General features: G+C 57.8%; 2 protein-coding genes and 1 long non-coding RNA gene across 4 annotated transcripts in view; 1 reads left to right on the top strand and 2 right to left on the bottom strand.

Moving 5' to 3' along the window:
- Nucleotides 1–20,157, bottom strand: part of RAI1 (retinoic acid induced 1) — a 108,222-nt gene extending 88,065 nt beyond the window's left edge. The window contains exons 1-3 of the mRNA XM_044939148.2: nt 20,020–20,157; nt 18,853–19,181; nt 16,079–16,190 (exon numbers count right to left, since the gene is read on the bottom strand). The gene's annotated coding sequence lies outside the window, so the exon portion shown is untranslated. The remainder of the gene's footprint in view (nt 1–16,078; nt 16,191–18,852; nt 19,182–20,019) is intronic.
- LOC123332456 (translation initiation factor IF-2) lies at nt 3,519–16,109 on the bottom strand. Its single transcript, XM_045164710.1, has 4 exons — nt 16,079–16,109; nt 14,894–15,391; nt 10,744–10,868; nt 3,519–9,679 (listed from the first exon to the last, which is right to left on the bottom strand). The coding sequence occupies exons 1-4, from the start codon at nt 16,107–16,109 to the stop codon at nt 9,584–9,586; spliced, it is 750 nt and encodes a 249-aa protein (XP_045020645.1). The 3' UTR covers nt 3,519–9,583.
- Nucleotides 19,363–21,579, top strand: LOC102414934. Of its 2 annotated transcripts, none has more exons than XR_006549538.2 (2): nt 19,363–19,695; nt 20,069–21,579. It is a non-coding gene; the product is annotated as an uncharacterized LOC102414934 (long non-coding RNA). The 2 variants fall into 2 exon arrangements; XR_006549537.2 differs by having other exon boundaries at nt 19,883–21,579.
- Nucleotides 21,580–22,933: the final 1,354 nt, after the last annotated feature.

Raw genomic sequence — 22,933 nt, 5'->3', positions numbered from 1 at the left:
CACCCCTCCCAGTGGCCTCTGTGAGAGCAAAGAAAGGAATGGTGGGCCTCCTGGGCCCCCGGGGGCAGTGCCTCTGGCATTCCAAAGTCAAGGCTGCTGCTAAGATATCCTGAGGGCCCTGGTGGGGAGGGCAAAGAGCACTGGGAGAGAAGAGACCTGCCTTCTGAGTTCCAGAGGTGATGGAGCCCACAGGAGGTGGGCGGTGGCCTGGGGCCCACAGCACAAGTGTGGGTCTCCTGACTCCCTCAAGTCCTGGCTGAGCCTCTCAGGTGAGGCGAGCAGCCCCCCTCACACAGGACCCCTGCCCTCCGTTAGTTTGAGGAACTCTGCAAGACTGCTCCGGGTCTGCCTTGGCTCCTGATGAATGCGTGTTCCCATTCCTGTACAGGCCACATAATGACGCAAACAGCTGATATGATTACTGTCTTTTCTGCTTTTGGCAGCTCCAAGAGGGTGGGGCACAGAAACACCCAGATCTCAGAGGATTCTGGTCGCACGCACAGTAGGCCTGCAAACATGTCTATAGGCCAAATGAAGCTCTGTGATTACAAACAGTCGCAGGGCCAAAGGAAAAAAATGTGTGCTGGGGTGGGCTCCTGCCTCCCCAATCCCCCCAGGACCTCCCACCTCCACACAGCAGTCTCAGGGCCTGGACGGACCTCGAGGCCCCCGTGGCTGGGGGCTGCAAGCAAGAGAGTGGCTCACCCCCTTCCCCAGCTTGACTCCGAGGCCAGCCCACCCCCGCAGCTGCCGGCTGGCCTGCAAAGGTATGGCTCCCAGGGGGGCCCCGGGCATCCTCATTAGGAAAGTAGTGACAGACGCATTAGCTGCCGAGGTGGGGGGAGCTGAGGGCTGTCATGGGCTGAGGAAAACCAAATGCCATGGGCCATGTCTGGGCCGCATCTGGGTGAGGGGCTGCTGCTGGGAAAGGACAGAGGTGAGGCCCCGGCGCCATGCCACCCCCAGAGCTGGGACTCCCTCCTGGGACTCGGGCCCCAAGCCGAGTGCCCCCAACGTCCCTGGATGTCCTTGCTGCCTGCCTCTGGGCAGGACTCAACTTGCCGACCAAGTTGGTATCCGCCAACCAAGTCCTGCCTGCCCTGTGCTACAGGAGGATGGCTGGGAATCCACCCCCAGGACACGAAAGAGGAAGATGAGGTGACGGGGCTGTCGGGGGGTGCCCTGAGCAGAGCACTGCAGCCAGAGCCCCGCCCAGCATCAGGGCTGCCGTGGCTATCACAGGCTGTGTGCTCTTGGACCTTGGCTGTCCCCGTCCACGAGATGTGGGCCTGGACCACCCTGACCCCAGGGTTCCTTCTGGTCTCTGAGTCACAGGACAAGGAAGGCTCAGTTCTGCTGGAAGAGTGCCAGGGGCTGCCAGTGTCTCTTCAGTCCCCAATGCCAGTCCTTCCCGGAGCCTGAGGCCCCGCCACACAAGGGTCACAGAACACAAGTGCATCAGGCATCAATTCCTCCCAGGCCACGGCTGGGGCAGCAGACAGCCCACAACCCAGTCAGTGCCACCGACTCTGCCTTTGACACAAAAGTCCTGCACCACGCCACGTGCGCACCAAAACGGGCTCGCACACAACAGACACACACTCAGCACACCTGGGGCCCCACCACAAATGCAGACACACACACAGAGGAACATCTGCCCCCCAACCCTAATCCCACGTTGCGGACACAACCACAGATATGAGCACACAAACCTGCTCGCAAAACCCCTCAACTCGTTCTCCAACCCCTCCCCCGCCACACACAGGCACCGCACTGTACACACAGGCACACTCTTAGCATCTTATACACACAGACTCATATACACACCTGGACACAGTAAGCATGTGAGAACCATCACCCTCCAGTACGGAACCCCCTCAAAGATGGACAGACACACAGCCCCCCACGCCCAGGAACACAAACAGACACACACTCATCCTGGCGCATGGTTACATTCCACATGGCAGGCAGCACCCAGCCCAGAAGAGCGGCTCCAGATAAATAAGTCATGTTCAGAGCATTAATCTCAGCCCCAACCTGGCTGCCTCCCTACTACAGGTAAAGCGAAATGGGGCTTCAATATTTCATAAACGAATAAACCTGCTAAGAGAACACAATTTACAAGGCCGCCAGCTGCAGGCTCCCAACAGCCCTCACACATCTTTTCACTTTGGGAGCATGTGGTGGTGACTGCGGGTGGTGGCCAGTGGGGCATGATGCCTGATACCCCACCTGCCCCCCTCTTCCCAGGGTGCTCTTCCCAGGGAAGGGTGCGTTCTGTGATTTTCCATCCACTAAATCCAGCTGCTGCCCAGGGACAGGGCCCTGCGCTCTCTCCCCTCTTCCGCCTTCCCCTCAAGTCTTGGATGCCTTTTAAATGCCGGTCCATCCTTGGCAGCTCTGATTTTCCAAGGTCTGTTTCACTCAAGGCTGGGATGTGTCAGAACTGAACTGCTTAGGAATGAAGAAAGAAGGCCTGGCAGCGGAGATGGGTAGGGCCAGGGCAGCTTGGAGTTTAAGAGGCAGCTGAGCTGAGGGAGGCTGCGCCTGGTGCCAGGCCTACAGGCCCGTAAGGGGAGGCCAAGCAGCCCAGGGCAGCAGAAACCTGCTCCTAGGACATAGAGAGGGAGCAGAAGGGGGCCACAGGGCCAATCACAGGCTAAGTCTGCACGTGGCTGGGCAAGGGGGACCCGGATGTGACTGAGGTCTGGGACCTCGGTGTGGCCTTGCTGCTGGAGCCTGGTCTCCTCAGGGGCAACAAGTCTTCAACAGCTCTGCACAGGCTGGGTGGCACTGGCTGGGCTCGGTGGCCCCTGACCAGACTGCGATTGAAGAGCCAGGGCAAGGGTTCCTGGGGTCCAGCCAAGATGGAGAGAGGTCCAACCAAGTCAGGAAGCAGCCACCCAGTCTGACTCCTCTCTGAAGCTCCCGAGATCCAGTTCCAGTTCTCTCTAGACTCACAGACTCAGAGAAAAGCAGGCTTCACACAGGAAGGGAGAGAAGCAGGACATCAGATGGCTCACAGAGGAAGAAGGCGGCACCCTTTAACAAAAGACCCCAGGACAGGGCAGAGAAGAGTGAAATGAGGCTGCATTTGGGGCCTGGGAGTTTGGGTGAACTGCTTTCCTTTACATTTGCCTTACTTTCCAGAAGTCTATAATCACTACTCTTTCTGTAGTGGGGGAGAAAGCTATTAAAACACAAGGGCCTTACAAAACCAAATATACAGCATGACTCCATATTCTATATTTATTACATATATTGTGTTGTTTACTGTATGTCTAGAGAAAAAATGCTGACAATGATTATGTTCTGGGGGTGGAATTATAAGAGGTTTTTGCTTGTCATCTGGCACTTTCAGGTTTTTCTAAAATCAACGTGGTTATAACCTGGTGAAAGTGTTAGTTGCTCATTCCTCTCCGACTCTTTGTGATCCCCATGGACTGTAGCGCCCCAGGCTTCTCTGTCCATGGAATTCTCCGTGCAAAAATATTGGAATGGGTTGCCATTTCCTTCTCCAGGGGATCTTCCCAACCCAGGGATTGAATCCGGGTCTCCCACATTGCAGGCAAATTCTTTACAGTCTGAGCCATCAGGGAAGCCCTTTATAACCTGATTTTATTTAAAAAAAAAACAAAATGCTCAGGCCTGATAAGTTATTTTCCACATCAAGTCCCTCCCGCGGCCGCTGAAGTCCATTCTCCCCCTCCCAGTGCGAGTTCTCGAAAGGCCAAGGACAGCTGCCTCTGCCCAGGACACTTTTTCCAAGGCCCAAGACTGCACCCTTCAGCGGCCTGCCCAGGCCATGTGCGGGCGAGCAGAGGTCAGCCGAGTGCCAGGGGGGAGACGGGGGGAAGGCCCGGGAGTGACCGGCGGAACACCGAAGGCGCGAGGCCCGAAAGGGCATCAAGCAAGGGAGGCAGCTGGCGAAGGAAGGGCAGAGCCAGGGCCAGGGCCGTAGGGGAGTACGGGACGCAAGGCAACCGACCCGGTCCGGGACTAGAACCCGGCGTACGCCAGCCCGTCCGGAAGCCCCGCCCCGCGCCCCGGTTCCCGGAAGCCAGGGGCCGTGAGGGGCGGGGCCTGAGCCACGCCCACAGCCCCGGTTCCCGGAAGTCGCGGTCTACCGAGACGAGGGGCGGGGCCTCGAATCCCCACCCCGCGACTGCGCGGGGCACGCCGGGATGGGCGCTGCCATGGCGACGCAGCGGCCACCCCGCCCCTCCCCGCGCCCGGGCCTCCGGAGTCGCGGTCGCGGCCCTGGCTGGGCTCGTCCGGCCCGATGCGCCGAGGCCCCAGCGTGGCCGCTTTGAGGGCGCCGCTGGGAGCGAAGGGAAGCCAGGAAGCGCGGGCGTTTGCCCTCCCGAAGTCGGGGAGGAGAGGAAATGGCCCCCGAGGCGGTAATGCAGCTGCCTCTGTGTCTGGCCTGCCGGCTCCTACCAAGCCCTCCCTGAGGCGGGGCTGCGCGCGCCTGGACAGGCGGGCCAGCCCGGGCTGCCCTGTTAGGGTCCAGGATTTGCCCCCGAGATGGCCCCTCCACCAGCGCAGGGGATGCTGGGCTCCAGGGCCTAGGACCCGAGATGCCAGCCTCTGTCCACCCACATGCCAGGCATCTGTTACTGAGCAGTGCGAACCCCTTTGCTCCGCTGCCCTCCAGGCCCCCTCAGTGTCCTCTCAGGAGACCCAGCCAAGCTGGCAGCCCGCCAGGCAGACCCTGATCCTTTCTTGGCCTGTATCCCTGTAGGGTGGGGGTTCACACGACGGGCCAGGCCAGTCGGGCCGGATGACTATCTCCCCAGTCCTGTGTGAGTGACTCTGCCCCAGTAGGTGGGCAAACAAGCCCAGATCTGTTAAGGAGTGAAGTGGCAGGGCTGGGACACAGCCAGGCTGACTCCAGAAGCCTGTCCACATACAGTGGCACTCCCTGCTCCCTGGCCGCCCAGCCTGGGCTGGTCCAGCCGCCTATCTCTGCCCAGAGCACTGGCCTGGCCTGCAGTCCCCTCCTCCCCCCTCCTCCTTCCCCTCCCACCAGCCGGCTTCCCTTCTGAGCCGCCAATCTGCAACCACACAAAGCCCTGTTTGTTTGCTTTCTCGGCTGCTCCCCCTGGATCCGATGTCTTTCTCTGCTACCTGCCGGCCTGGCTTCCTCTTCAGAAAGCCTTCCCAGACTCCTGAAAGGAAGGAGGGGCCAGTCATCCTCCCTAGAATCCACCTTCTTGGTGCTGGGGGTACCCAGCCAGAGCAGTCTGATGGCTTTGTAGCCCCCTCACTACCTCTCAGAATTTTGGGGTGCCTCCTGGGCAAAGCAGGAGAGATGCCTGCAGCCAGAGGCTGGGACGGGGGAGGGGAGCCAGAGCAGTCCTGCCAATCTCCCTTTTGTGAGCAAGGCTTGTTTTGTCAATCAGGAAGGCTGCCCCTGACTTCCCTCCCAGCAACTCAAGGGGGCTGCCAGAAGATAAGGAGATGAATGGGGCCAGGATGGCAAATTCTAGGAGGCGGAGGGACACCCCAGGTTCAAGGCCATCACCCACCCTTGCTCTTTCTGAGGGTACCCAGGCTCACCAGGCTCTAGGATGAAGGGTTACAGGCTGCACTGGGAGCCTGGCTTGGGAGGTACCCTCTCAGTGCCCACGCTAGGCAAGCACGTGGGCAGATCTGTCTCCATGGCAGGCACTCTCTGCAGTGTCTTGGGACACCCTATCAGCCTGAGCTGAAACAGGGCTTTCACAGACACAGAAAAATAAACACCCGCATTCCACACCACCTTCTCTACCTGCAGAGCGGGGGCTGCCCTCTCTCCCCATTCAAATAATGAAACCCAACACTGATACTGCACAGAGATACCACAATCCCGCCTGGTTCCTTCTACCCAGGGTTCTTTCACTGCACCCTGTCACACTGGGTGGCCTAGGGCAGGTCCTAACCTCTCTGGGCCTCTCTCTTCCCCTTCCTGTCCCCTTTCATGCAGTTTAACCCTTAAAAGCAACTCCAGGACACAGGTGTGGTTGTGCCCACTTGACAGATGAAAGCAGGCTGATTGAGAAAGCTACAGAGACTGAAACTGCTCTAGTCAGAATTCAAGCCCACTTCTGACTTCAAGGCCTAAAAAAAAAAACCCCACCAGGTCACAGTATTATTTCACAGAAATTATCTGCTGAATGGATGAGTGACCACCAGGAGATGAATGAGGAACAAGCAGGGCCCGGCTTTGGAGCCCAACAGATTGTGGTTTCCAATCTCAGGTCTGCACTTGGTTGCTGTGTGACCTCACGCAGGTCACTTAACCTCTCTGAGCTTCAGTTTCCTTGATCCATAGGAGTTGGTTAATAAGGCTTAGAGAAGACCACCCGGTGCTGAGCACAATAGCAGGCACTCATTAAATGATGGCTTTTCTCCATGATCCCTCTCGGCAGCCAAAGAGCCAGGCATCCACTTATTAGAGGAACCAGGTCTCTCCTACCTCCGCTTTCACCCACCTGGCCCTGCTGCCGGGCATCCCCCCAGTCACCATCTCTGGCCCTCTGCAATGCTCAGGTTGAGCTCCCCGGGCTCCTGTCCTGCCTGGGAGAGCAGGGCCTCTGTTTAAGTAGCCAGCACGGGGGGCCCCGGGGGTCACTGTCATCCCAAGGGAACAAAGCCAGCACCGTCCACATCCTGCTGGACTCGAGAAAAGAGAGCCACTCAATTAAGTGTGATCTGGCCAAACGTCTGTTTTTCGTGCTATTTCGGGCCACAGTGGGGATTTTCTGTGCTCCTCTCAAAGGTGTCCTAAACCAGATTCCTTCCCATTTCCCTCATCCCTGTGTTTGAAATGAAAATATTGTTCTTCCTCTTCTTTTTTTTTCCTAGTTCTCTTTCCCATCTATCAGATGCAAATGAGGGAAGGGGCAGAGCTGGGACCTCTCTGGAGGGCAGCAGTTCCCTCCCACCAACCCACCACGCCTCCGCAGGGCACCCCCCCACCCCAGTGCCCTGGAGCACAGCATGCTGGGAGATGCAGTTGCCTCAAACCAAGCAAAGCAGAGAGGTCCCTGGTCTTGAGGCTGGGTCATTGTCTGCTGTTGCCCCAGACACACACCAGGCATCTGCCCCTTCTACCACACACCTCTCTGCCTTTCTGCTTCTGAGCCTTTTCTGGGACTGCACCCCTCCACCCCCACCTCTGCCTGGATGCCCTCCTCCAAGGCCTCCCCTGCAAGGTGCGCCTTCTTAGCTGCAGCAGGCTTACAGGTGAATGAACCTACATCCACACAGTCACGTCTTTGAGGTCTGCTCACCTACCAGACTAAGGGCTTCACAAAGGCAGGGGCATAGCCATGTCGTCATGTGGCTCCAGAACAAGGCTACCCAAACCCCTCAGCATGCTGATGTTTGGGGCCAGGTAACTTGTGGGGGTGTGTCCTGTGCATCCCAGGATGTTGAGCAATGTCCCGGGCCTCAACCTACTAGATGTCAGCACCCCCTCCCCCAGTGGAAACAACAAAAAACATCTACAGACAGGGCCCCAGGCTGCCCGAGGGACGAAATCACTCCCAGTTGAGAACCACTGCTCCGAGGCCTGCATCCCAACCTCTGCCCGCCCCCAAATGAGCAAATACACAACTCTCCCTACCCCACCACCCACCAACAGAACAGGTGATTTTTATTTTACCTCTTATCATGGATGCATGCGTGTAAAGTCACTTCAGTCATGACCGACTCTCTGAGATTCCACGGACTGTAGCCCACCAGCTCCTCTGTCTATGGGATTCTCCAGGCAGGAATACTGGAGTGGGTTGCCATGTCCTTCTCCAACCTCTTAGCGTCATCACATGCAAATTTCATTTCCCATCATATCAGAAGCTTCCAGAAGACAGGCCCACTTGACCTCAGCTGTGTATCAGTGCTGATCCACGGTTACCATTTGCTGCAGGAATAACTCTCAAAGCATCAAAGAGCACCTGAGTAAAAGCCAACTCTGTTCCCACTTCAGCACCCTGCCCTGGGCTCCTGTGTGACTGTGCTTCAGCAACTAAATGTATCAGGGCCTGGGAGTCTCTGCCTCATTGTAACAATTCTTTGTCCCATGCTAGTGAGAGGCTTACAACTTCACATCTCTAAGGAGCTGTGGCCCCCAAGAAGAAATCTTTCAAGTGTTTTGTTTTGTTAATATTTATTTATTTGGCTGAGCTGGGTCTTGGCTGTGGCACATGGGATCTCCTCTCTTCAAGACAGCATACAGGATCTTCATTTGTGGCATGTGGGATCTAGTTCCCTGACCAGGGATCGAACCCAGGCCCCCTACATTGGAAGCTCAGAGCCCCAGCCACTGGACCACCAGGCAAGGCCCTCAGGTGGTTTTTAACTGACATATTCTGAGGACTATTATCACTAATAGGCAACATTTATTAAGCATTTTGCTATGTGCCAACCGTAGCCAAGTGTTTTGCAGGCATCCTCTCATTCAGTCCTCTTAGAAAATAAACTATGAAATTTGTGCTGTCATTTCTGATACCTGATATATGAGGAAAGAGAGGCTCAGAGAGCTGGAGGAACCTGCCTAAGAACATCCAGAGGTGGTCTGGTGGCCTCCGTCAATTGAAGGTGTCAATTGGAAAATTCTCTCAGCTTCAGTTCTCTTTTTAATTTACTTGCCTGTGTTGGTCTGCAGCTCGTGGGGTCTCCCTTGTCACGTGGGATCTTTCATTGTGGCAGGCGGCTTAGTTACTCCAAAGCATGTGGGAGTTCAGGTCCCCAACCAGGGATCCAACCCGAGTTCCCTGCATGGCAAGGCGGCTCTTCACCACTGGGCCACCAGGGAAGTCCCTCAGCTTCAATTCTTGATACTGAAGTTACTTTTTGAAGTCTGAAGCCCACCTGGTGCCAGGCAGGGTTACACCTTCCCAGGCGGACAGGCCTCACCCACTGGGCTCCTGAAGTAGACACCTGTCCCCAGGGCTCCTTGGAAGGTTCGACCCCGGAGGCTATGGCTTGCCTGGGTGGGGGCTTGCGGCCAGGAGTTCGGAGGGCCACCACCTGCTTCCTGGGTGTCAGGCCTCACAGAAAAGCCCTGGCTGCACTGCCCTCCCTCAGCAGGGAGTGGGTGCCGAGATTCTTCAGGGCAAGAATAAAAATGAACCATCTTCTAGCACCTTCTATGTATTTCTATGCATTAAAACAGGCTCTGTCTGAAGAATTTTACCTGCATCAACTCACTAATTCTCCCAACAAACCCATGAGGGGAGTGCTGACATACCCCCAATCCCCCGTCCCATGTCACTGATGAGCAAAGAAACAGTAAGCAGCAGGGCCATGATGTGAACCCGAGACGCTGAACTCCGAAAAGCAGGTGCTTATCCGCACTGCCGTATTACAAGTGTCTTGTGTTGACAGTCGTGTTCCCCACACTCTGGTCTGAGTGAGGTACTCACTATGTGATTTAGGAACAAATGCACGAAGAAATGAATGAGTCTGTGGTTATGCTGCCACCTGAGTCCACCCCACAGCACCAGGGCCAAGCCCCTTTGCAAGCAGAAATTCTGGCCGGAAAACTAATTCTCACCTGCCCCACCAGGTGACCAAGATCCATGCGATCCATCCACCTCTACCTGGCTGGGGAAGAAACAGGCACCAAACTCTCAGTTTCGGCCCACGTCAAGGCAGGACTGGAGCAGTCACAGCGACCTCTTCCCACAAAGTCCTTCAGCGGGAGGAATAATGACTTGACTCTCCGCACAGTAGGCTCCCGGGGCCGGGGACTGCGCCCATGTGAACGTGGGGCGGAGCCCCCGGCAGGACGGCCGCGCCTGGACTTGACCCTGGGCTTTCCAGACGACAGAACACGCTGCATGCAGAGTTCAGACAGGAGGGGAAATGTGCTGGGGGGTGGGGGTGACTTTCCTGCAGCAGCAGCTGGAACTCAAACCCTGTCCTGACTCCAAACCCAGGGCTGTGCCACTGCTCAGCCGTGATGCCCCGACTGGACCAGACCAGACCGAGGCATGGTCTCCAGGGAGGGGACCAAGTATGACAGAGTCTGTACACCTCATGTGGGACCCCTGTCTGGGGCCCATTCTGGCCCAGAGCGGCCCCAGCCCCCCCACTGACCCCCTCCGCCTCCCCCCAACCCTGCCTTGCCCTGCCCCACTGCATCTGCTCCCCTCCCAGCTCCCTGGACCCCCTTCCTGAGCCCAGTCACCACACAGTAACTGTATGACCGCTGTCCACCAGCCTGGAGCCTCTCAGCTCTGAGCCCTGCAAGCCCAGGGCCAAGAGGGGGGGACTTGGCAGGGAGGGGGTGTCTGCTGGGTGAGTGATGGTCGGCTGGTCCCATGGGAGCCCTGGTGCTCCTGGCCCATCCTCCTGTCCCTCTTGACCAAGTGCCCTTTCCCACGTTGCTCTTTCCTCCCCCTCCACCACCCCCCTACACACACTCTTCACACGGATTCGAGAACCAGCAGAGCAAAAGCTTTCCGCTGGCAGCCTAGCCGTCTGCGCCTCCGGCCACTGGCACCCACCCTGGTGTCACATTCCAGTCTCGGATCCCGGTGACCCACCCAGGCACAGGGCACGCTCTGCCTCAGTCCCCAGGGAAACAGGATGAGCCAGTTCTTCCCACCCGCCTTATCCCCCCTCCCAGGGAGCAGTGGGGCCCCTCATTTGTTTCCTCTATGGTCTGACAAACAGAATCCTTTGACCAGCACCCTGAGAGCCCCCAAGATCCCAATAGGACCCCCAAAACAACACTGTGCCCCCCCAGCTCACCTTCTCGCCCACCCCTTCCTGCTGGGAAGGCTTCTGAGTGCTTTGTGCTCCCCCGCCTTGCCCGTGGAGCTGATGGGGCTGCAGAGAGGAGGCGGCCAAGCCCTGGGCCTCGATGCCCCAGCCTCCTGGGGAGGACAGACACCGACAGAATTACCGCTAATTCCGTGATGAACGCTATGCTTCAGCTGTAGACAAAGGGGGATGACTCAGTTCTGCCGTGGAGGTCAGAGCAGGAGACAGGACGTCTGTTTTGGTCCCGGGAGGCAGGGAGAAAGGTGCAGGGAAGCCCAGGTGGAAGGAACAGCTGGGGCCAATGCAGCACAGAGGCAGCAATGTCAGGGCTGTCTCCAGGGGGGCGGGGGTCTGCTGCAGCAGAAGGGGAAGGGGCAGAGCTTGCGAAGGACGGGAGAGGCCCCCACCTGGGAAGGGCTCCTGAGCAGACCTTTATTCAGAGGCAACAGGAATCCCAGGGCGACACTGCCGTGATGGAGAAAGGTCACCCTGTAGTGGGGCCCACACGGAAGGGGGCAGGATGGAGGCAGGGAGGCCCATGAAGAGGCCGGGCAAAAGCTAGCCTCTCCCGTCACAGCCTTTATGAACCAAGTCCTCCCTCTTGGCCACAGGACACAGGCTCCATCTGCTGCAGCCACCAAAGAACCACTGGTATGTTCCCACCGCCAGGATCGCCCCCCTCCCCACCTACCTGAGCTCCAAGTCCCCTTGGCCATGAAGCTTCACCTCCACAAAGCCCTCCACCTCTGGTCAAGTGAAGACACTCTCACCTCTGGACTTCATGCTCAGGCTACCCATCCCCCATCCTGAAACTGACTCATGTGGTCCCCATCTGCCTCTCTTCGCAGGAACAAGTCCCGCCAAAGATGCTGCTTCTCTCATTGTCCCCAGCACACCTGCCAGCTCTTCCATAGGAGGCCCTGCTTCCCCCCAAGACCTGGCAGGAGCTCCCACTTGTCCCTTTGGGTACCATGTGGGTCCCACCCCTGGGCTGTGACCTTGCAGGCAGGTGTATTAAGCACTGCTGCTGCTGCTAAGTCGACTCTGTGCGACCCCATAGACGGCAGCCCACCAGGCTCCCCCGTTCCTGGGATTCTCCAGGCAAGAACACTGGAGTGGGTTGCCATTTCCTTCTCCAATGCATGAAAGTGAAAAGCGAAAGTGAAGTCGCTCAGTCGTGTCCGACTCTTAGCGACCCCATGGACTGCAGCCCACCAGGCTCCTCTGTCCATGGGATTTTCCAGGCAAGAGTAATGGAGTGGGGTGCCATTGCCTTGTCCAGTATTAAGCACAGGACTTCGAAATAGTGGGCCCTGGGAAATACCTGGTGGGCCCGAGAGCCCAGGTGCCTCTCCCATGGGAACACTGCCAACCTGCAGGGCTCCACCTGGTCCTGCCTGCTGAACCACATGTTGGGGGGGGGGGGGCGGGGAGAGACATCCACACACAGCCACATGTGACTATTAAAGCATGAGGTACAAACACAGATGGCCACAGAAAGGCAGCAGTGACAATAACGGTGTCAAGGCCAGCTGGCATTTATTGGGAGAGACACTGTTCTCAGATTCATGGGTTGCGTGGACTCATTAAAGCTTCACCATAATCCAGTGAGGCTGGAACTGTTATTAGCTTTTTTGTACAGATGGGGACACTGAGGTACAGAGATAAATAACCCATTTAATACGTGGTAAAGCCAGGAATCACCCAACACCTTCCCCTGGAGCTCCCCCCGCCATGACCCCCGCATGACCCCAGGAAGGGAAAGGGGAGCTGAGAAGAGCACAAGGCGAGGCGTGGTCCAGAGCGGGGTAAGAGGAAGCTCTGTGTTTGTGTGTGTGAGACGTGTATGCACAAGTGAACAGCAAACCACATTCAAAGTGCTAACTGGGGTTACTGGGGGCACTTCTACCCTGTATACCTCTGGATTATTTGCATTTTTCACAATGAGAACAAATCCATGTGTCACCTGAGTAATTCAAAAAGAGAGACACTGTCAGGGCCTCAATTCATGTTTGTTGAATGACTAGAAAGCAGACTCATTTTCTAGGCCTGTTTTTTCAAACTCTGGGTATGACCCATTAGTGGATCGTGACATCAATTCAGGAGTCACAGAATGCAATTAAAAAAAAAAAATCAAATAGACTAGAACAGAATATATCAGACCAGGGCACAAAACAGAGGAAAGAGCTATTTCACTCAACTTTCGTTTCAGTTACACATAGTGGGCATGAATGAAGCTGGGACCTGAAATGTGTTTCTTACTTCAGGTCACAGGTGAGGTCTTGGAACCCGAAGTCCAGACCCAAGAGCCTGAGGAATCAGCCTGGGCCCTGCTGCACAGGCCTCCTGGTCCAAAGTGGGAGAATGGGTGACCTCCCTGTGTTTAGGAAGCTGCCGGGGCGCCTGGCTATTGGAAAGGTCACACTCAGCCCTCTCTGGATCACCCGCAGACACACAATCCTGGAACCAAGGGTTCTGACTGTGAGGGGCTCCCCCAAACCACAATGTCTGTGTCCACTCCCTCCGGGTCACCCAAAAGGCCACTGCTCCTAAAGACTCGCTCCTGGATGCTCCTGTGGGGGGGCGGGGTGGGAAACTAAAAGATCCCTTTCCAGTTTCCAGATGCGAGGCCACGTCCCAGGGAAGCCTCTGGAAACGCAGCCGTGTGGTCAGTCGGGAGGGGCCTCCACTGAATCTGCAGCGAGGGCCGCTCCCACCCAGGGTGGGCCTGACCCCAGGCAGAGTCGGTCTGCATGGAGGATCTGGTGCGGGCAGAGAAGCAGAGCCCCCAGCCCGAGGCTCCCAGGGCGCTGGCGCCTCCACATCAGAGCTCGCCTAACTCACCCCGCCTCCCTTCCCAGGGCAGCAGACAACTAAAAAAAGATAAAATAAAAAGAAGTAATTCCCCTGCTTTGACGTCAGCTCGAGGTCTTAACAGCCCAGCAGCGGCATGAAACTGGATTGCAACCAGATGTAATGCCCTTGAATCCTCCACACGCCACTGCGTTGGAAGACAAATGGCAGGGGGTTGAGCGGGTGGAGGGAACCGTGCGGGTCCCGCGTGGGTCCCAGATCAGAGCCTGCGGAAACCCTGGGAAGCCCAGGCCCGGGTCGCCATTCAGGCGTGCTGCTTCCCCTCCCCCAGCCCCCCAGAAGCGCATTGTTACTCCGGATAGCGTCTTCATTCAGGGCCAGAGCCCCAGCGCCGCCCCTCTCGGGGGCTCCCCGGATCAGGGCACGACTCGGGCCGCGCTCCGGCTCCGGGCGTGGATTTGAGGACGACCCAGAGCCCAGGAGGGGAAATCGCTCGCTGGGAAAAAGGGCGCCCCAGGAAGCTGGGGCCGCCACGGCCTCGGGCCTGCGTGGTGTTTCGCTTCCCCTCCGCCCCTCCTGGGCGGCCCCCAGCAACCAAAGCTCCAAAGTCACCCCCGCGTCCTGCCACCCCCTCGCCCCCGCCACACTTGGCGACGCCTCCTTGCGCCTGGCCCTCGCGTCCTCCTCCGGGTCTCCTGTCTCCCAGGCGCCGGCCCAACGACCTGGCCGGTGGTGCGCCGCCGTCCGTCCGGGGACTCGCGTGGCCGGAGCCCCCACCGTGACGTCACCCCGAAAGGCCCCTGCGCCCCAGGCCTGGCCGAGACGGAGCTCCCCGGCCTCCCGGGCCGCTTCCTGCCCGGTCGCGCGGCCTGCGCACAGGCCCGGGTGCCCCTGCCCGCGTCGGAGCACGGGTCGGGGCTCCGCCGAGGGCCTCACACACCGCCCCTCCCCATCACGGCCCTCGCTGCCCCGGCTCCCACGCCAGGGCCCCGATAGGCCCAGAGGCCCCCAGAGAAGTCGGCTCCCCGCCCCCCACCCGGACGCCCTCACAAAGCTCGCCTCCGGTCCCGGCGCGGCGCGAATGCCCCAGTCCCTACCCCCCGCTCGGGGTACCCCAGGGGACAAGCACGCGCACAGCCCTCGCACGCGCGACCCTCGGTCCTCGCGCCCCCGCCTCGCACCAGCCCCGGCCCTCGTCCCACGGCGCGGGGCGCCCCCACCCCGCCGCAGCTCCTCAGACTGCCATCCGGTGACCTCGCGCCCCCCGCACACAAAGCTACTTCCCCGCGGCCCCCGCGCCCCCGCCCCGGCCCTCGGTGCTCACCTCGGCGCGCGCTCACTCGGGGGCCCGGGGTCTGGCGCTGCGACTTCGCGGCCCGGAGGTCCGGGAGGCCATAGGGGTCGGGGCGCGGCGGCCCGGCCGACCCGCGGCCAGGCAGGAAGGAGGGTGGGCCGCGGCGCCCCCTCCTCGCGCCGGCGCTCGGGCGGCGGACTGGGCGGCCTGCTCGGCGCGCTCTCGCCCGGCCGCACCTCGCTCCGCGCCTCGCCTTCCGAGCGCAGCCGCGGGCGGGGGCGGCGCCCGGGGCGCAGGGACCAGGCCCTGGCCGCGCACCTCCGGGCCTGCTGGCGTCGCAGAGCCGCGGGGAAATGCGGTTCCCTCCGCGCAGGAAGAGCGGGCGGCGGGCGGTGCGCGGGGGGAGAGGGCGGCGAGAGCGCGAGGAGAAAAGTTCCCGGCCGCCTGGCCGCGCTCGCTCGCCGCCCGGGCGCCAGGTGGGCCGTGCGCCCCGACAGCGCCCCCTGGCGGCCCGCGCCCGCTGCGGGCCTGGGGCGGGGGTTTGGACGGGGGGACCCCAGGGGCCCTCAAGGACGCGGGGGCCGGGGCCAGAACCTCGGACGGAGGACGTGGACTGGCACCGGCGCTCGAGTGCTCCGAGCTCTAGCCGGGTCCGGGGGCCAGGCCCCCGCCTTCACCCACCACGTCTCTCCCTGTGACCTCCTCTTCCCCGTCTGGGAAACGTTCCGACCTCTAAGCTAGGACGCCGCCGCCCAGAGCTCTCTTCACTCACTGGCACCTCGGTGGGCTCAGAGTGAGCAGAGACAAGTGGTCCCTGCCGTCCTGGGGCTGGCGGCCTGGTGGGCAGAGACAGAGCACATGTGAGAAAGACCATTCCTGGGAGCAGTGAGGGCTACTCGGTGAAGTGAGAGGCAGGGGTTGCTTAGCTGGCTGTGAGCGGAAGGAGCCCGCCATGTGGAGCTTCAGGGGCAAGTGCAAAGGCCCTGAGGCAGGTGGGACAGGGTTGGGGGGAGGTGGCACAGGCGGTGGGCAGCAGAAGTCAGAGCCTTGGGGAGGACCAGGGTCTTCAGGGCTACCTGAGCCTAGTGGGGAATTCAGATGCAATCCTGGTGCCATTGGCAGAGCCAGGGCAGAGGGATGTTGAATGAATGGGTGAGTGAACCTATTGTGACCCTACAGACCTCCTGGCAGTCCCTGCCCCAGGCCTCCACTCACCCAGGTCAGGCAGAAGGTCTCCAGCCCCCATCCAGCCTCTGGGGTCTGTTGGTCCTGTGGGTGAAGGAGGGTCATCAAGGCCTCAGGCTCCCAGGGGACTCAGCCTCCTCACCTGTAGGTGAGAGCACATGGTGGGGGGGGTGCCCTTTTGCTGTGGACTGTCCCCCCGTCTGCATGTCCTGTCATCTGATCCTGGCAGCCCCCTGGGGGGCAGACCCATCCCTTTTGTTTACAGGAAGCTGAGGCACACAGCATTGAGGTCTTCTGTCCAGGGTCTCAAGCTAAGTTACAGGCAAGAACTGCACCCAGAGCCCTTCCCACCAGCTCAGCCACCCACTGCCCAGGGCGAGGGTAGGAGCCAGACAGAATCAGGATCAGACGATGGACACTGCAGTTTTCAGCACAGGTTCTGGGGGAGACAGACCCAATTTCTAAGTCTGGTTGCTCTGCGCCCAGCTGGGAAGGTTTGGAAAAAAACAAACTTGCTGAGTGACAGTTTCCTCATCTGTAAAATGGAGGCAATAGTAGCGCCTACTTCCTGGGGTTCCTAAGGGCTAAAGGAGGTAGTTGTGTGGAGCATCAAGCCTGGAGCCTGGAGGCTGTGAATTCTGTTAGAAGTGCTTTCTGTCACAAGCTGGGGGTGGGGGGGGAGGTGTGGGGACGGGGCTTCCGTACATCCAGGGGCTCCTAGCCCCTGCCCTCCCTGCCCTCACCTGCCCAGGGAGAACCCAGGGAAGGCCTGGCAGTAGGGACCTTGGAGGAAGGTAAGAAGAGGGGTGTCCTGGGGGAGGAGGGGATGGCGCAGTCCGCGCACTAACCGCTGCCATTCTGAGAGCAACCGTCGTGCTCCAGGTGCCTTCTGTGGCTGTTTCCTTGGGCTGCTGTGACAAATGACCGCACATGTAGTGGCTTAAGACAACCCTGGTTTATTCTTTACAGCTCTGGAGGGCAGATGTCCAGAATCAGCATCAGCGGGCTGAAAGCAAGGTGTCAGAAGGGATGCACCTTGGAGGTTCCAGGTGGGACATCCCTTGCCTCTTCTTTTTTGTTTAAATTAATTAATGTATTTTAATTGGAGGCTAATTACTTTACAATATTGTAGTGGTTTTTGCCATACATTGACATGAATCAGCCATGGGTGTACATGTGTTCCCCACCCTGAACCCCCCCCCCCCCCACCTCCCTCCCCATCTCGTTGCTCAGGGTCATCCCAGTGCACCAGCCCTGAGTACCCTGTCTCATACATCGAACCTGGACTGGCGATATATTTCACATATGATAATATGCATGTTTCATTGCTATTCTCCCTTGCCTCTTCTGGCTTCTGGAAGCCACCTGCTTGTCCTGCTCCCTCGGTGCCTGCCCTCCAGGAGCCAGAACACACAGGAAGTCATTGCTCCTGTTGCCACGTCTCTGCTTCCTCTCCTGACCTTCTTGTCTCTTCTTACTCGAACTTGTGATTCCAGTGGGCCATCTGGAAAATCCAGGAGACTCTCCCATCCTGGATTTAATGCATCCTTAATTTAATCACATCTACAAGGACCCTCCAGGGCTTCCCTGGTGGCTCAGTGGGTAAAGAATCTGCCTGCAATGCAGGAGACACAGAAAATGCAGGTTCAATCCCTGGGTCAGGAAGATCCCCTGGAGGAGGGCATGGCCAGCCACTCCAGTATTCTTGCCTGGAGAATCCCACGGACAGAGGAGCCTGGCAGCCTATAGTCCCTGGGGTCCCAAAGAGTCAGACACGAGTGAAGTGGCTTAGCATACATGCATAAGGACCCTCCACCCCCACACCCTTTTTGCCACATAGGTTCCAGGTATTGGGACCCAGATATCTTTGTGAGCCAGTGGTCAGCCTCACACTCCATGCATCCTCTCAATGCTTCCTCATGACAACTCATTTTACAGGTCAAAGAATTGCTCAGAGAGATAAGTCCCTCATCCAAGGTCAATAGCAGGTGAGTTTGTTCACCTCTCCCATGGATGTTAATTGAGTGCCCACTGTGGGTCAGACACTAGGTTAGGTTCTGGGTTGCCATGTAAAAGCCACCTGTGAAACATGCGCTCTGGAGCCCAGTTACGAAGTGTCATGAACTGAGGAATTCAGGGAAGGCTTAACTGAGGAATTCAGGGAAGGCTTCCTGGAGGACATGACCGGCCAGCTGAGATCTGGAGAGTGTTCCTTAGGTCTCTTCAGAAGGCTGGGTAGCCTAATTTAGAGGGGGGAGGCTTCTGAGCAGGGGAGGGCTCAGACTGCTGTGGGCACCATTAGGGGTCAGTCAGCAGAGCCAGTCCCTAGGGAGATTTCTGCTGAGAAGCTGCTCATCATCCTTCATGGGATGCAGGTGGGAGGTAAGACAGGTGTGGACCCAACACAGACACACAGTAAAGACAGTGTTAGTACTAAGGTGTTGAACTTGCAGCTCCCAGGTGGGATCCAGGCTGCCAGCTTGTTTTAATTGGAAGGTAGAGCAGTGTCTAAAGATTTGGAATTGAAATAACTTTAATGAGTCTAACCACCACCCACACCCACATTTAAATCACGAACTGCCCCCCAAGGCACTGGATTTGGGAAACCGTCCCCTCTCCCCAGGGGTCTTAAGACTCAGTTCTGCAATTCTGCTTTGGCCTCCAATTTCCCCTAGGTTTTCTCTTTGGTCAGAAGCAGTGACTCGTCTCGGTGGGGAGAGAGGTCCCCACGGGCTGGGAGACAGGGAAGGGGGATCCACCTCCAGAGGCCCAGACCCCGAGGGGCTGGCCTGTCAGTGGCCTACCTCCACTTCCATCTCGGCCAGTCGGGTCATCCGTGGTTCAGGAGACCGAGCACAGGGAGGGGCAGCACCTGGCACGGGGCATGCAGAGCCGAGCGCCTGCAGGTGTGTCCAAGGGCCCCGCCTGAGCTCAGTGCACAGCTAGCCACCTCCCCGGGGAGGACACGCTCCAGGGCTGCGGCGTGCCTACACTGGCATCGTCTCCACCAGTGCGGGGCGTGCCGCGGGCCGCCCTCGGTGAGGACGGAGCCGGCGTCTACGTGCCAGGCCCTGCGCACTGGGGTCTGCGAGGTCGAGGCTCACCTCCATTTTGTAGAGGAGAAAACAGAGGCCTGGAGAGAGCAGGAAACCCTCAGTCACAGAGGAGCAAGGTGGAAGGCAGACAGGACTGGCCCAGCGCTGCCCTGCACCCACAGCACAGCCTCCCTGCGCCCCTCATTTCTCCAAGGGGCGTGGCCTTGGGCGACTTCGCTCTGGAGCTCCTCCCCACCCGGTGAGTCAGGCCCATGAGGCTCCACCACCCCCACGAGGAAGGCGGGAGGGAGTGAGGCACCCCTCTGCCTGGGGGCTTTGATGGCGAGCAGGGCAAGAGAGACCCTCGGGCCTCCCACCTCCAGCAGAGAGGTGAGGAGGGGGTGACAGCCCTGCTCGTCTCTGCAGGCCCAGGAGGCTCTGCCAGTGCCCAGGACTCCCTGGGCCCCATCACCCGCCCAGTCACTCCCCTACTTAATGCACAGGCACGGAGCCACGCCCATTCCAGACTCCTCTCTGGGAATGACCCAATGTGGGCCCCACCCTCACGGTACCCAGAGTCTGGACTCGTGCTGGGGGCCTCATGAGCCCAAGGTAAAAACGACTTTGACTCCCCTGCCACTGGGAATGAGCATTTCTTAGTAACAGAAGGAAACTGTTTAGTTGGGATTTTATTTTGAAAAAAATGAAGTTGAAGCTATGAAAATACCTACATTTTATCTTCCAGCAAACAAAATTTAGGTTAATTTGCTAATTCTTAGATTAATGTTCTAATTCTCAGAATGCGGAAAAGTTCACTGGAGGAGGAATGGTTTTCCCACAGAAATGCCCAGTGGTCTTTCCTTGGTCCTTCGAGCACTAACTACCCAAAGCACCCAGTGCACCCCGTGGCTCTGAGTTCTGTGACATTCAACTCACTCTCTGGAGTACCGTGTTGTCCTTCATGCTGGGTGTTCTCATTCTTCAGATGTTGCTGGTGGAGCCAGAAAGAGCCTCAGCTTGTCAGTGACTGTCTGCAGGATTCCTGAGTTCTCCAGCATCATCTCCCAGCAAGTTCAGAACATTCTACAGCTTCAGCAAGATGTGAAGACTTCCTTTGTCATCAACTTGTATATGTGACTCGGACAGAAAAGATCCTGAGGGCAGAGGCGAGGAGACCTGCTGAGCAGGGCGGATGTTTGAGTGGAACTGAGTTTATAAGTGGCCAGGACAGCAGCAGCAAATGTGGTCGTGTTTTCACAGCTTTTACATCCAATATGGATAATACTCAGCTGCTGGAGCCCGCTGTCAGAATGAGTTGCATCACCCCAGAACTGATCGCATCTAAGGAACGTCAGGGAAGATAAAGTTCCACCTTGGCTCAGCCACTGTGGATCTCTGTGACAGAACCTTGGTCTTCACTCACACACCTTGTCTCTTGGTGGTAATAACACCTTGATTTCCTGGGAGGAGCATTCCTTCCCACTTTATGCCCACGTGGTTCAGCTGGGGCTGATACTGCCTCTGGGATGCACTGATGCTCCTGTGATGCAGGTTTAACCAATCAGAGTGCTCTTTTTCCCTGGCCACAGTGGCTGGCTCAATGATGGCCACATGACCCAAGCCTGCTGGCAGTTTTGCAGGGAACATCAAGCTTTGCTAGAACCTCCAGGGGATGTGAAGCTGGATGGCTGTGGGCCTGAGGATAAAGCCAGCATGTAGGAGAGCAGTGTGGAAACACATACAGAGACACCAGCTGGGCACCTGAAGCTTGTGATACACCTGAAGCCAATATAGTTTACCTGTCTGCATAAACAGCCTAAGTTTCTCTTCTGTCACTTGTCTCTGAGAGCACTGAGGCTGCTTTGCCTGGAGAAAGAAAAATTGGGGTGAGGAAGGCATGGGCCTGATGTCCTCAAAGACCTGAAGGGCTTCCCTGGCTGGCTATACTCATATGCACACTGATTTCCAGTGGGAGGAAGGACTCTTCATGAGGCAGGACCTTCCCACAGTGAGAACTGTTCAAAGAGGGCTGTGCACTGGCTCAGGAGGGAGGGAGCCCCCCTCCTCAGGGCTGTGCAGACAAGGAGCATGTGGTGAAAGGGACTTAGGTTGGCTGCAAGGACCATGGTCCTGTCATCGGATGAGTATGGCCTAGGACCTCAGACCCGCTTTAGTGGACAGCTGGGAAGCATCAGTGACTCCCGTGCTAAACTGTAAAAATGTTTAGGATCATCAAGAAAGTCCAAGAAGTGTTCAGTGATCACCACAGCATCCACCATTGTCAGCTCGAGAAATAAAACCTCACCAATGCAGCTGAGCTCCTGGTCACGGAGCTGCCTCCGGCTGGAAACTCTCACTGAATGTGCACCGTCCTAAGGGTGATGGAGCCCACAGGTCTTTCCTAAATAGAGAGTAAGAATTGTCCTACTTTCAGGCTCTGAAGATTTTTTGTTTATTAACAATGGTGAAAATAAAAGTGCTGGTTGTTATTGTTCAGTCGCTAAATCTTATCCAATTCTTTGCGATCCCATGACTGCCGCACACCAGGCTTCCCTGTCCTTCACCATCTCCCAGTTTGCTCAGATTCACATCCACTGAATCAGTGATGCAATCCAACCATCTCATCCTCTGCTGCCCTGTTCTCCATTTCCCTTCAGTCTTTCCCAGAATCAGGGTTTTCGTGCTTAGCTGCTAATAGAACATGTATTTTTCCTTTCTTCCTTCCTTCTTCCCCCTTCTCTCCCTCCCTCCCTCCCTCCCTCCCTTCTTTTTCTAAAGATGGTTTTATTTATTTATTTAATATTGGCTGCACTGGGTCTTCATTGAGGCATGCAGGCTTCTCTAGTTGTGGTGTGTGGGCGTCTCTCATTGCAGAGCCTGGGCTCTAGAGTGCACAGGCTCAGTAGCTGCAGTGCTCAGGCCTAGTTGCCCTGTGGCATGTGGGATCTTTGTTCCCCAACCAGGGATCAAACCCATTTCTCTGCGCTGGAAGGCAGACTCTTAACCACTGGACCACCAGGGAGTCCTTCTTTATTTCTTTCTTTCTTTCTTCCTTCCTCCCTCTCTCCCTTCCTCCTTTCTTTCTGGTAATAAAAAACTATTACAAAAGCAGTCCTCAAACCCTTTTTTTTATCTAGTTTGCATAAAAGCTATTCCACCCCCCAGGCCCTGGCCCCCTTGCACCCCTGCTCCGTGTCTGGGCTCCGTCTCCCCTCCCCACCCCTCTGCACAGTGTGGACAATCAGTGTCAGGGCTGTGAGGACTGAGACTGAGATGAGTTCCCCCCCACCCATTGGCACGTCCCCGGGTGTGTGCGTGGTGTGGGCTCGGCTACAGCATTAGAGGTAATGACGGTCATCCGGGCAAGTTGCCCCAAGCTCCCCCGAGCCCTCCCTGCTCACCCGCCTCATCCAGGTGGTCGTGAAATCCTGTCAGTTCCACCCTCTGCTCACCCCGGGCTCACAGCCTCTGTAACTTCTGTCCTGTTTCAACACCCTGTCCACCCTCCTTGCAGTGGCCTTGTTCCTTCCGCTGTGTCCATCTCTGGCTTGCAAGGCCCCCCACACCCCAGGGCTGACCCGTTCACATCCTTCCCTGCTCGTCCCTCCTGGATGCCTTACAGGTCCCTCCATGGCCTTGTCTCCCTATTTTCCGAGCATTCCCCCTGCTGTTACCTCTGCCAGAGACGCCCTTCCCTCTTTGTCCTGTCTGGCTGCTCCCTCCGCACCCTTCCAGGCTCAGATCAAGAGTGGACTCCTCCAGGAAGCCTCCAGACCCCCGCCAGCCCCCTCGGTTGTCCTGTGACCTTCCTGGTGATCAGTACCCTTTGCGAGTCTCTCTGGCTCCAGGT

Source organism: Bubalus bubalis, chromosome 3 (assembly GCF_019923935.1).
Source record: "Bubalus bubalis isolate 160015118507 breed Murrah chromosome 3, NDDB_SH_1, whole genome shotgun sequence".
Classification (NCBI taxonomy): Eukaryota; Metazoa; Chordata; class Mammalia; order Artiodactyla; family Bovidae; genus Bubalus; species Bubalus bubalis.
Note: the sequence above shows the minus strand (reverse complement) of the source record. Positions and strands in the feature narration are given on the sequence as shown.